The sequence below is a fragment of the Hydra viridissima genome, unplaced genomic scaffold (assembly GCF_058129835.1).
Source record: "Hydra viridissima isolate aposymbiotic clone 2 unplaced genomic scaffold, HvirCarnegie_v1 scaffold_16, whole genome shotgun sequence".
In the NCBI taxonomy this organism is placed as follows: Eukaryota; Metazoa; Cnidaria; class Hydrozoa; order Anthoathecata; family Hydridae; genus Hydra; species Hydra viridissima.
Window position 1 is genome coordinate 4,322,041 of NW_028324315.1, and position 14,069 is coordinate 4,336,109.

At 26.0% G+C, this 14,069-nt stretch overlaps 3 protein-coding genes across 3 annotated transcripts in view; 1 reads left to right on the forward strand and 2 right to left on the reverse strand.

The window, feature by feature from the left end:
- LOC149877590 (uncharacterized) overlaps positions 1-14,069 on the forward strand; it is a 375,375-nt gene that overhangs the window by 280,496 nt on the left and 80,810 nt on the right. The window lies entirely within an intron of this gene.
- Positions 245-11,206, reverse strand: LOC145181011 (uncharacterized). The gene is made up of 16 exons (XM_090073980.1): positions 11,090-11,206; positions 10,305-10,388; positions 9,494-9,586; positions 8,910-9,027; positions 8,647-8,755; positions 8,424-8,525; positions 7,811-8,261; positions 6,371-6,495; positions 6,147-6,227; positions 5,909-5,953; positions 3,555-3,681; positions 3,190-3,343; positions 1,478-1,519; positions 946-1,038; positions 705-804; positions 245-600 (listed from the first exon to the last, which is right to left on the reverse strand). Exons 2-16 carry the CDS (start codon positions 10,384-10,386, stop codon positions 361-363), a joined length of 1,962 nt encoding a protein of 653 aa, XP_089930106.1. The 5' UTR covers positions 10,387-10,388; positions 11,090-11,206; the 3' UTR covers positions 245-360.
- LOC149877608 (uncharacterized) lies at positions 12,070-13,526 on the reverse strand. The gene is made up of 4 exons (XM_090073981.1): positions 13,308-13,526; positions 13,015-13,169; positions 12,565-12,735; positions 12,070-12,361 (listed from the first exon to the last, which is right to left on the reverse strand). Exons 1-4 carry the CDS (start codon positions 13,473-13,475, stop codon positions 12,184-12,186), a joined length of 672 nt encoding a protein of 223 aa, XP_089930107.1. The 5' UTR covers positions 13,476-13,526; the 3' UTR covers positions 12,070-12,183.

Genomic DNA, 14,069 nt, shown 5'->3' on the forward strand with positions numbered 1-14,069 from the left:
TTTTTAAAATGATCAAAAAATTTTTCAATTTTTTCGTTAAAAATGTTGTCAAAATTTCCAATTTTTTTAAAAAAAGATTCAAATTTCAAACGAAAATTAAAATTGCTTCTCAAATTTAAAAACGAGTGAGATTCCCTTATTCGCTGATATCGCGTAAGTTTCGCAAGCGATCGTTGTGTGCAAAACGCAGTGGTAAGAAGTTATTTTTCACATTGAGAAAATACAGCAATAAAAAACAAACAAACAATAAATTAGAAATATTTTTTCAATTAACAACCAAAATACACGAATTTTATAAAATAGATGTGGTTTTTTTTTAAACATTAATTTGAAGCTGTTATCTTTTTAATGTTGCCACTTTCATCGGCTCTGTAATTCATTAGGCTCTTCAGAGTCGTTAATTATGCAGCCCACTTTATTGTTCACCCGAAAACGAAATTTGAATTGAAACGACACCGGAATGCTCGTGAAGAATTTAGTGAAACGCGGGATGCTCGTGAAAAATTCAGGGAAACGCGAAATGCTCGTGAAGAATTCAGGGAAACAACAATCAATAGAAAAGATTGCAAAGACAAATAACAGCATCACACCAATACTTAGCTAAAAAGTTAAATTGTTAATAGAAATATTAACTTTTATTTTACAGTTTAAATCAAAAACACTTAATTTTAGTTGAAATAAAGACAAGAAAATCAAAAAATTACCAAGACGATGAATAGCGACGGATATAATACATTAGGAGGAATTCCATGAAGCTTTATTTTGAAATCGAAAGTATAGTCACAATTTGAATCATTAAAACCTCTAAATATAGATTAACAGTAGTATAATTAAATGTATATTAATAGATGACGTAACATTCAAAGTATAAATGAAAAAGAAACCCATTTTTATACCAAAATAAACAAAAAATTAAAAGAATTAAAAAAGAAAAAAAAAACTCGCATGTTGGAGAATCTTAACAAAAAGTAATAGTGAGCTGTGTTGGGAAATCGAGGAACAACAAATCCACATGGACTTTGGCTGCCGCACAACCAACTAAAAAATATCCTTCAAATAATAACGATCAAAACGGTTAATCATTGAGTTAAACAATAGTCCATAATGACAACGGCCAAGTAATTTGAAAAACAGTTTAAAATCTTATCAATAGGCAGCAAATTCTGAGGCCCGATAAAAATTCATAAGGATATTAATTAGAAGAATATTGGTTTGATTTACACCAACTGAAAACAATACAAACAATTCAAAAGAAGATTATTGGTTTGATTTACACCAACTGAAAACAATACAAACAATTCAAAAGTAGAAAACAATGAATGGAATGTTGGAATCTTTTTCATTAATTTTATGAGTTGTCATATTTAATTCCATTTACTAACATTTAAAATGGAAAAAAAACAAAAAACTGCAGAATTAAAATTTTCAAATTTTCAAATTTTCAAATTTTGTATTTTTTTCAAATTTATTTACTCACTAGTATCCACCATCAGGGGACGGAATCCATATTAACAAAGACCTAAAAAAGAAGTATCAAATAATCCCAACAAACAATCAAAAGATGAGTCATCCCTTCTATGCTAAAATTAGTGGCTATAACAGAACTTTAATAATAACAATAATAACAAAAGTATTGATAGTAATAATAATAACAATAGTAATAATAATAATATAATAATAATAATAATAATAATAATAATAATAATAATAATAATAATAATAATAATAATAATAATAATAATAATAATAATAATAATAATGAACGCACATTTGCAAGTTTAACTGCTATTACATATATATATTTTTTAACTGTAAAGTTGTAAAGATACTAAATATATAATTGACTGCTAAAGTAAGTTTTTTGATGTGTAAAACTTAAAGCCATTCTTTCAATTTTGAAAAACTCAGCAAAAAGATTTTTTTCAAAATGGAGAATAAAAATTTTAAAAAGGTTTCTGATATTTTTTTTGTAAACTATTGAGACAATTTTCTTTTTTTTAGCTATTGGACTATCAGAACATCAATTATCAGACAGGTGAATTAGGAAAACTATTTGACTTTTGCATATCAATTAAGAATTCGAACTATTGAATTATTAGATTTTTAAAAAAATCTCTATTGCCCAGCTCTACTTTTTATTTTAAACTTTGCATACTATACATGACAGCCCAACATGCTCAACAAAATGAAAACATGACATTAAGTCAAAAGTGGGGTCACTTTGTATTTTAGTATTTTAGGTAACTTTGGTCAAAACCTGGTAGGTTTTGTTGACATTGATGAGAATGATTTCTTAGGCTTTTTTCATGAAGTAGTTTAACACATTTTTTGCAGATATAAAGCTTTGCTTTGCTCTTTGATCTTTTTAGCTACTTTAAAGTAAGACTTTGTTTTGGAGGTTTTCAATTGCAAAATGGCTGTAAATTAATTTGATTGACTACTGCATCAGCTTGCTGCACCTAAAAGCATTTTTGTGAGAGAACTGAGAGGATTTAATAAGATGGCTTTTTTAAAGTGACAGGAACAGACAGTCTAGACAGTGAGAAAAAAATACAAACATTAGAAATATTAATTTGAGTCAGTTTTTCTGATTTTTCTCCTTGAATACAATCCATACATAAAAAGTTATGAATCAAGTAATTGTTATAATTGTTATAAATAGTTGCATGATAAATTAATGGTTTATAATTGAATAAAAATTGATCACAATTGAGTGGTAGATTTAAATATATAACCTGTTGGAAAAATATGTTGGAAAAACAGAAAACAGAAAATGTATCTTGAAAATTTTTTTAAATATTTTTTAATTTTTTATTTTGGTCAACTTGAATTGATTTTATTATCTCATAAAATTCTATGAAAGTTGGCTCGATTAGAAGGATTAGAAGGGAATGAAAGCTTGATTTTAAGTTATTAGCTAAAAGACTTGCATTTTCACTCTAATACCATATTCAGTACATTTTGATTCAGTTTGATATCACGACTTCTTCAAAACACTTTGGAAGCTACATTTTTAGTCCAAATATCTATGATTTGTAACCTTTTGCTTGCATAGATAAGTGATTCAAACTGATTATAAAAACCTATTCAGTAAGACTTAGTGTCTTTTACAAGCTACTTGAACTTTCTTTTTTTTCTTTTTTCATTTTTTTAGTTTACAATTGAAAATTACGTCAAAAAAAATTGTACCTTTTCCCCTTGTTGAAATTTTGAATTAATTCCTGATTGTAGTAGGTCAAGTCTTCTTCTCCTCCACCGCCGATGATAGTAATATTAAAAGGACTCCTAAAAACCTCTTTGGCTCTGGTCACCTCATCGACCAATTCAAATACAGGGTTGAATACTTTACAAAAAATAGAAATATATGTACTGAAAAATATATATCATTCATACTTGAATTCTACAAATTAAATTTTTAAACAGATCACAAGGACACATGTATATTGCAAATATTTCATTTACTAAGCCATCATCTGTAGTACAATTTCATTTTTCTTTGGAACCTCTTTTTATAATTCTCTTTTGTATCATTTTAAGAACAATTAAATTCATACACTTTGAGAAAAGAAAGCAGTTTTCTTCATTGCAGTAATGACGCTGCTGTTCTTTTGACTTCATGAAATTGATTATCACTTTTCTTCTTGGTGGACAACCGCTTTGAACACTTATGGAGAAATGAGTCTAAAAAAATTTCTTACTAATTGTAGTTTGCTTAAAATGCTGCATAGCAAACTAGTGGATTATCTAATAAGAAAAAAGATTGTTAAGCAACAAACATTAAAAGATTGCATAATTGTAAACTTTTTTTAATTATAATTTTATATATTAAAAAGATTTAAATGAAAATCAAAACGAAAAAAAACTTTAAGATAAAATCTTACTATTTAAATGCTTTATATAAATGAATTCGTAACCAGTCATAATTTATTTTTTGTATCAAAAAAAATATTTGTTTATTAAAAACTTAATACCTAAAAATCAGAAAATAGTTTTTAAATTATATTAACTATAGTTAAATTAAAAATAGCCTTCATGCCATTCCATCAATTATAGATTAAATGACATTAACTATAATTAAAAATAACCTTCATGTCAATACATTAACCATTTCACTCCCTGTGACCTGCACAACAGGTCATAAATAACCTTGTGCTTTTCCCTGTGATCTGTATGGGGTCATGTAAACTTCTGCAATTTGCACACAGTTTTATAATACATTGATAGTGTTCTTTACAGATATGGAGAAAAGAATAACAAATACATCACAGACTGAAAACCGTTTGTTAAGACTTATCTTAGTTCAAAAGATTTTTGAAAAATGGCATCTTATTCAAATATAGACAAATTTTTAAATAAGTTATGGGTGAAAGTAATGATGATACGGACTTTAGTGAGTTATTAGTCAAAGAAAGTGAACTTAATATGGATTGGGAGTATGAAGAGGAATATATAAAATATGTTGTTGATCCTCATTTAGCTACAACCAGTGATTTCCAGAACAGAAACTTTTCTTCTTCACCAGATTTTTATCAAATAACACAAGCTCCTATAATGAATCTTGATGAAGGGGAAACTGAGAAAGAAGAAATGGAAGAAAGTAGTAGTGAGGAAACAAACTATGAAACTCTGTTCTCTGATTAATTGATTAAACCCATCAGAGGGCATGGTATATTAAAAGAAGGAGAGTACAAATCCACAGTGGTATTTTGCAAAACAATGCTAATAATAAAAATTAAACTGCTAGAGTTACTAAAATAGGTAAACAAGAAAGAAAAGTAACAGCACTAGTGGTGGTACAAAAAATAACACTATATTCAAACCATCAGTAGAAAGCTCATAACAGTCACATGGGAAGGGTTGACAAAGTTGATCAACAACTGCGTAGTTTACACACATTTTGTAAAACTTATAAGTGGTACAAGAAGATTTCACAGGTGATACTGAATGTACATAAAGCTTTCCAACATGAAACTTGAAAATTTTTAACATTCTTAGATTTCTTGCATGACACCATTTCAGGTTTAAGAATAATCAATCCAGCAATACCAAACAACCAAATACCAGATGATACAATATTTTGTCTTACCGGTAGACACTTCCCATTACTCAAAGTAGCTGAGCCAAATGCAATAGATAAAATGCTATGCATTAGGAAAACAATTGGCAAAAGGTTAACTACTGAAAATATGTTTTTAAATTTTGCCCATCTGAACCAGGGCATCACCCTATGTTTTGAAGTTTACCACAGTTGAGTTAATTATTCATTGCAGTATTGTTTTTTTTGCATGGATAAACTAAATCTTTTATCTTACAGTTTGTTTTTTTGTTGCATAATGTAATTTGTGTAGTTAAAATTTTGATTTTGAAAACAAAAAATTTAAGGAAATTCTCACACTTTTAGAAATTCTTCTTTTTTTTTTATGATAAATCTTATATCTTTTGCTATGAACTAGCTTTTATGATTACTTAACTGTTTTTTTAACAACTTTTAGTTGTTTTTAGTATATATTTTCGACTTAATTTAGGATTTTTCAGCCAAAAAGCAAATTTTTAAATGGTGCGGATGGTGTTTTTTTTTGTCATACAATAACAACAAAATATATAAATTTTTAAGTATTTGTTTGTCAGATCAATGTTATAGTAAAAAAGGGGACAAAATTGAGAGAGATTTGCTTATTATTTTAGTCACTAAAAAGTTTAAAGGATTTGAGTCAGAAAAAGCAATTTCAAACTTAAAAATGTGGCAGAAAATAGCCTGGGAGTGAAAGAATTAATTACAAATTAATTGACATTAACTATAATTAAAGTTAACCTTCATGCCTTTACATTAATTATAAGTTATTATTAGTTGATAAATTATATTAGCTGATATGTAATTATAAGTTGATTATAATTGAATTAAACAAACCTTCATGCTATTTTCTGTAAAACAATAAAAGTTCCTTGGATATACCTAGACAAAATGGCAACAAAAGCTACACTGTAAAGAGATTTCAAAAAATTTTTAAACCATGCATCAAAACCAAAAGAATAAATTACTGATTTGAATTCTGTGTAATAATATTTTTCTTATGGCAGGATGTATTTTACAAATAAGAGCAAATTTATGTTTACATTTAAAGGTGACAATAATTATTTTTAATCACCTGAAAGTGCACAACAGTTTGAGCTAAGGAAAAACCTGGATAACCCTGCAATCTCAGAACACCTGCGTCACACAAAAAAACCTAAAACATAAAACTTTCGTAAAACTTACAAGTACATAAAAAAAGATTCATAAAAATTTTGAACATTTTGAATAAGTCATGAGAATTTCAAAATGGTACATGACAAATGACAGGCAGTAAAATCATTACTCAAACAAATATACCTTAAACAAAACAATCCTTTCAAACCAATCAATACTTTTGGATATATTCACAAATAACACTGATGTGTCTATCAATTTATGACTCAACTCAACATCAGTCAAATCAAACTCATCAGAGAACAAGTCTGAAACATAAAATTTACTAAAAAGTATAAATAATATATATAGTATTTAAATAAATATTAAACAAGTATATTTAAGGATGTACGAAAACTAAAAAACCAGCTATTGTTGTATGGATCTTAATTTAATTGCAATAACCAAATGAATCTGTGAATCCATTATTATAATTTATGTGAAACCATTTGTAATTTATGTGAATATATTTTATGGATACCTTTGTTAAAAAATTTGCTCACACTTTTTTTTTTTAGTTTCATTTGGTATTTATGGTTTATTATTACAATTCTATTTATCTAATTACAATAAAAATTAAATTAAAACTTTGATATAATAAATTTTCCTTCAACTTTTTTTTCTTTATTCTGTTTCTTCTTAAAAAAAAAAAAAGAGAAATTTTTTTGAATACTTTTTGAATTCATTTTACAAATAAATTTTGGTAAACAATTATTTGTCTTTTTATAAAACTTTCAATTGCAAGTAACTTTGTTTTTAATCTTGTTTAAGAGATAATTTATATTAATTTTTGTGAGGCAGAGATAAACCAATCTATAAGTAATCAAAAATGCTATACAAGAGAAAAGTTACAGTCAGGTAGTATATATAAAGTTAAAGGCCTTTGTGTCTGTAAATAAAATAGTGTCCCATTACTTAGTGTCAAATCAGGACTACTAAAGCAGTTTACAATAACAGCAATGAAAATGGCTACACATTTAACAAAATAAAAATGGACAAGGGACACTAATACTTGCATCAAAAACTTTAGAGTAAAAGATAACACAGGAGAAGAGAGGGGCAAAATAAAGTAACTAGTTTTTTGGATTAAAACAAAACAAAAAACTTGCTAAAGAACTTTTTAACAACTACTTTAGTTGTAGAGCAAAAGTTGCATAACTTGCACTTTGCTTCTTTAGACCAAACCTTAGCCTGTTGATGAGGAACACAGAGAATAGTTTTATTATGATACAAGGCTGATCAGAAAAAAAAGGTGTAATAAAGTTAGTGAATGTATCAAAAACTACATTTAAATCAGTGATATGCAAGCATCATGGAATTTTTATGTGTGTATGATAACAAATTAGTTTTTTATTTTTTATTTTAGTAACTTTATTTTCTTTGAGCGCTTTTGATATGTAAAAAGTAACTATTGAATTAAACATTTTATAAAGGCACATAACAAACAAAAGTTTTTAAGAAAACATTTTACATAATTAGTTCAATTAGTATAATTAGTATTTAGTTATTCAAATTTTTAATCCAAAGTTATTTTAAATATTCTAAATATTATTGAAATAAAACAAAGAATGATTAATAACTCACTTTCTATATTCAATGAAACTTCAATGGAAAATGTAAAACAGTCTTCCATTCCAAGAAAGATTAAATCTGGATACTCTGAAATTAGATAATCTAGAAAAGTTTCTTTCAATAGAGAATTGTCTTGTGTTTGACATTTGGAGAAATCTTTCATACTAACAAAGGGAGTATGAACAGAATGAAAAATGCGTTCAACTCTAGAAAAATATTCTATTTGATCAGCGTAAATTATCAAGGAAGTTAGCTGACATTTTAATGTAATTGGAAATAAATCTGGCATCTGAGAGTTTATCTCGTTAGGCAACTCACAGTTAGATAAATAGGAGCACTTGTTCAAAAACTGGTTCTCTGCTTCATTTAACTTTGGAATAAATGAAACTTCATACAACAAACTTTGTATTGAAAGCTCAGTTCGCAAAAGACAACTTTTTTTTCCGACATTTTGATAAGATATCTAAAAAATAAACTTTAATTAAATACTCAGAAAAACATCTGGAGTTTTAAATGTGACATTTGGTCAGTAAAGTGGCAAGTCAGTTAAAACTTCATATCTGGTTTTGGTAATCTTTATTCAAACTAAATCTAAAATTTAATAGAACAAAAATTTGAAAACTACCTTTGTTAAAGTATTGGAAGAATCAAATAAAAAAACATCGCCAACAATAATACTGAACGGCAATTGCAAAACATGATTGTATTCTGGCATACCATACCACATCTACAGCCAAATATTTTTTTATTTCATATTTATTTTAAAAATATGTGTGAAATATTTTTTTTGCTTTCATAAAATATATTTGAAAAATCTAATAAAAAAATTAAGAAACCCATTATTATACCATCATATCACTTGCAACCACAACAAAATGGTCAAACTGATCTGATAAGAAAGAAGTGATTGTTGGTCCTTCATACTTTATTTTCAAAAAAGTATTTCCACCATCAAAACTGTAAAATTAAAAAATTGTTTATAAATTAAAAAATTTTTATTTACTTTTTTATTTCTATAACAATTTATAGCTTGTAACAATGTATAACATTCAACATTTTAATAAAACCAAGATAAAATATTTATTAACCAATTATAGAAAACAAAACTTACCTCAAAAATATGTGATCACCCCAAATAAACAAATACAAAATTTTAGTAACAGATAATTGATATGGTCCACCTGGAAAAACTTGTTCGTTCAAGAGGAATGAATACCCAGTATTATTCCCTAAGTAATAAAAAGTCATTTTAAAATTAAGCCAAATTTTAAAACTTTATTTACCAATTATATTTGAGTAATTTTTATAAAATCTCCACTATTACTTGAAGAAAGATGTTTGTTTTTTTTTGAGTTTTATAGAAGCATATTTAAACTCAGCTGATGTTTATTTAAAACACAAATTATTACAATCAGTATGTGCTTCATTACATGAATTGTACTATAGTGCAATATAGTAACCAATTAGGAAAGAATTACAAAAAATATTTGTAAACTTCATTAACATCCAGAAATTCCTGATCTTTTTCTCATTGTAAAACTTCACAGAAAGAAAAAAAAGTTTTATATGAAAAGTTTAAGAAAAGTTTGTCATTCCTCAGATTCACACTTTTTTTTTCAGTCAGTTGTTTTGCAGGTTATAGAAAATTTGCAGCAAAAAAATCAACATGAAAAATTTATATAAAAATTATCTTACAAAACACTTTGATCAGATAAGTATATGTTGAATTGCAAAAAGCCAGAACAAAGATGTCTTCAATCAACATAGCAACATCAGTGATGCGGAAATCTAGAGTTTTTAATATAAGATTACAAAAAATGTCATGAATAAAAATTTGATTAGAAGTGTCTTGTTGAAAAGTTATTCAATTTCTTTACTCCTTAAAGATTTGAGATTGAAGAATGAGAAGATTGAAGAACTAAGATAGATTGAAGAACAGTAGAAGCTTCAGGAATTTTACTAATATTTCAAAGAAAAGAATAGTTTGTAATGTGCTTTAAACATTTCTGTGAAAATTTCATAAAAACACACAAAACGAGATGAAACGACTTATTCTAACGGAAAATATTTTGATTAAACATTTTTAAGAATTGGTAGTAATATTTAACACACACACACACACACACACACACACACACACACACACACACACACACACACACACACACACACACACACACACACACACACACACACACACACACACACACACACATATATTATATATATATTTATACATTATGTTTGACTGAAGCATTACATCTGTCAAATGATAACACGGGTCTCCTAAGGTGAGCTCAATCCAAATGAAAACCTCATGCAGAACAAAAGGGTAAAAGCTCACTTGATTTTGATTTTCAGTATGAATACAATATATAAATGTTATAGTAATAATATTATGCAATACTACACAATAAAAATATCATTCAAAGTGGAATGAGAATACAATTATAAACTGAATGAAGTTTTACTTTTTTCAAATAAAAAAAATAAAAAAAACTAACACCTGTTGAACACTCTTTTTTCTCTAGTTTTAGCCATTCATCCAAAAATAAATTTGCAGTGTTAATCACTTCTTTGAACCACATTTCTGTAAAAAAAATTTGTTAACATCTTTTAACTTCATTTACACTTGTAAACGAAATAACAGTGATAAAAACAACCTAAGTCTTGCTTTAGTAGATATGATTTATACATAAAGAAATAATATGATTTATACATAATTAAAAAATTTAAAAAATCATGTGTCTAATATTTGAATGTTTGAATAAATTGTAACAGATTTTAAAAAAATTAATTTCTCTTTACAAAGTTTTTAAACTTTTGAGCTTAATAATTCAGTATGCATTTTGAACCTGAGATATAGTGTTATATTTATCACAACAGCAATTATTTTTTTATTATTGTTTGATTATTACAACCAATCAACAAACAACAATAATTTCAATCAACCAACAAAATATGCCAGCACTCCAACCATTATAAGATTAACTATTTTTATTTAAACCTAAAAACCTAAAAAAATATTTTATAGTGTCAGGTAAAAATCATTTTTACCTGACACTAAAATATTTTTTTTATATACTTTTTTAAAGATTTAATCTATTGAACTAGAAAAACAAAAGCATAATAATAAAAAAAAATTGATTAATAACTACTAAAGGTCTAAACATAACTTCTATTAACATAACTTTTATAACATAACTAAGATAAATAGTTTAAGAGCTACGAATGAAGAAGCTAGAAACGAATGAAGAGCAAAGAATGTGTCAAAACTTTCTAAACTAATACTTTTCTTATGTTGCGGAGACCAGTAAGTCAATGTGTTATCATCGAGCAGCAGGAAAACTGTATCTTTGTTGACTTTTAAAAACTTTTGAACACATTTATTTAATACTAACTCCAAACCTGAAACTAAACAAGAAACTAAAAAATTCAGAAGCAATGAACATGTAAGTAAAAACGTTTTTACAAATAGCAAGAAATCATAGTGAGAGTTTTTTGAATGTCTGACGCAAACTTGAAATCTAGACAGACAATAGGCAAAAATACATCAAGGTGTAACATCTATTTAAAAAATGAAAAATGCTGAAATTCATCATTAACATTTATGGTTGTTTTTATGAAATATAGCATCAGTTTTTTAGTGTTTGGATGAAGCAATGGAGGTTAGGATTTATTTGATTTTATATAGAAGTAATAGATATAAAGAAGAAATAAATTGTAAAATTTTTTGAGGCCAACTTAGATAATTTAATCAATTTATCTTTTTGTTCAAACTTTTAACAAGAAGATATTTTAACAGCATAATAACCATAGAAACATAAAAATAAATACTTCTTACATTTATTGCTTTTAAGAACACCAAACTGAAAAAAAAAAAAATTGTAAAAATTATTTCTGATAATATTTTTTAAAACCAATTGTAGCAAAACACATAATACAGGAATCATTTTAAAGAAAGAATGTTAAATCTTTAATCAAATAACAGCATAAAGTAAACAAAATAATTATAACAAATACCTTTGAAGCAATATACAAACTTCCCTCAAAAATCAGTAAATCATATAGCACTGTGTAAGAAGCACATGAAAGAACTTCAAAGCGAGAAAAATCAAACTAAATATAAATAGAAGAAAGACACCAAAGGTTTGAGAAGAATTAAGAAGTACGTAAAACAAAAGAGCAATTTAGATTTTTAGTCAGATATCCTAATCATGTGACTAAAAAAAATCGTTTTCTCAAAATGAAAAAAAAAGTTTATATTAAAAAATGGAAAATGATTTGCATAAGAGTTTTATCTTACAGAAATTTTTTTCACTTTGTTTTATCTTATGTCTTATTTGTATATTTAATTCAAGTAGGCAAAAGAAAGTAGTAAGAGATTAAAAGAAAATTCTTACTTCATGAACAGTGATATCATTAAATTCTGTTTTTGTCTCTATTATATTTTCATGGTGAATGAATAAAAAAGTTTCAGACGATTTTCCAATTAATAATGTTGGGTAGAAATCGACAGCAGAATTAAATAAATCCAAATATTTATTTACATAAACAAGCAAACTGAAGAAAAATAATTGTAATAAAAATAAAATACAGAAATTTTTTTCTTTCAAAACATAAATGAACTTGGTTTACTTTTGACATTTTTTAAGTTCAGTTGACATTTTCTGAACTTATATTGTAATAATTATTTATTTTTATGTTTGCAGAAATAAAAATTCCATTTTTTATAAAGATAAAAATAATTTTAGGAAGTCAGTTACCTTTTTGTGGGAACATGATTCCCAAAGCCATTTGAAAAAACTTTTACAAAAATAGATGACGTTTTTATTGAAAGAGGAATCTGTACTAACCAAAATACACCACAAACTGCTTCACTGTCACTCTGCAGCTCAACACATTTGCTTTCCAAAACATCAGAACTATCCCAAAAACTTTAAAAAAAAAGGTCACAATATATTAAAATGCAGTAAGCATTTCAAAATTTTTAAGCATTTTAAAAAAGAACATTTAATACATAAAGCTCAGTATACAAAAATATTGTAAAATGTAACAAAATTGTGTGTTAATATGCATGTGCTGCAGTTTATAATATATTCTATGATAAGAATTCGTTATACTAATCAATTATATGTAGATGTTCTTATAAACTAAATATGGTTTTTAAACTCATTTCTTTGAAATAAAAACTGCAACATTTCATAATGCATTACTGATTTTGAGTTGATTCACTTGAGAAGTTACATCCAGGTCCTTCAGTTAACACAACATCCAAATGGTGCTCAAGCTTGCTGTCAGTTTGGTCTTCAACAATTACAACATATGGTCTGAAGCCACTTATTACTTGGTAGTTTGAAAATGCAACAACCTTTTTAAAATAGAAATATGCCATCTAAAAACTTTAGTTAAAAAATTTCTTAGCAGTCTCATCATGATGAGATTTCAATCACCCTTCACCACTATCTTTTGTTTCATAAAACACTTTCTTAAAATACCTCAAATTTACCTCAATTTCGCACCGAAAAGAAACTTTTAAATAATAATGATCACACAACGATGCATTACAAAAGATATTTGTTGTCATAACAACAGTATTCATATCTATAATTTTAATGTCAAAAATGCAGGATGAGCTTATAGTTGAGAGAAACCATACTGAAGCTAGAAAATTCATTCTAGAAGAAAAAAAATTTGGTTTTTAGTCTTAAGTAAATTGATGAAACATTTTGCAAAAAATAATCATTAGATAATCATTTAATTATTTGATATCTTTCAACTGAAGATGTATTAAAAAGAATTGTTTCCATGTTAAAAAATTAATTTATTTGAAAACAATGTGATGATATGACCTACTAGTTATTCATTAAAATATTTAAATCAAAACTAAATAAAAAAATGCAAATGTTCTGCTTAAGAAACAGACCTAACAAATTCAACTAATGATTATTAATTCATTTTATATTGATATAAACAGTTGAATTAAATTTTTGACAAATTCTAAAAAATTTTCTAAAAAATTTTCTAAAAATATATTATTTTACTATTTCATTATATTATTTAATTTAAATTAAAAAAAAAAATTTTTACGTTAGTTTTTTACTCAAATTGATTTATTTTTTGTTCTGAAAAAGTATTTTTGAAGCAAAATTGTTGCAATTAGCCAGCAGTTTAAAAAAAAACAATTTCTGTCATCTGCCATCATAATTCCAATTAAAAGTAAGAAAATCTTATATAACAGAAATCATATAATTATAATTCTTAAAAAATT

What these genes read in the sequence shown, in the direction of transcription:
- LOC145181011 (XM_090073980.1), bottom strand. Translation starts at nt 10,386, where the DNA reads ATGTGGTTCAAAGAAGTGATTAACACTGCAAATTTATTTTTGGATGAA. An exon ending in TTATCTGATCAAAGTGTTTT is followed by an intron (nt 9,028 to 9,493) that starts GTAAGATAATTT and finishes TTTATTACTTAG; the next exon opens with GGAATAATACTGGGTATTCA. An exon ending in CGTCGCTATTCATCGTCTTG is followed by an intron (nt 601 to 704) that starts GTAATTTTTTGA and finishes TTAACTTTTTAG; the next exon opens with CTAAGTATTGGTGTGATGCT.
- LOC149877608 (XM_090073981.1), bottom strand. Translation starts at nt 13,475, where the DNA reads ATGAATTTTCTAGCTTCAGTATGGTTTCTCTCAACTATAAGCTCATCC. An exon ending in CTTTTCGGTGCGAAATTGAG is followed by an intron (nt 13,170 to 13,307) that starts GTAAATTTGAGG and finishes TATTTTAAAAAG; the next exon opens with GTTGTTGCATTTTCAAACTA. An exon ending in AGTGAATCAACTCAAAATCA is followed by an intron (nt 12,736 to 13,014) that starts GTAATGCATTAT and finishes TTTTTTTTAAAG; the next exon opens with TTTTTGGGATAGTTCTGATG.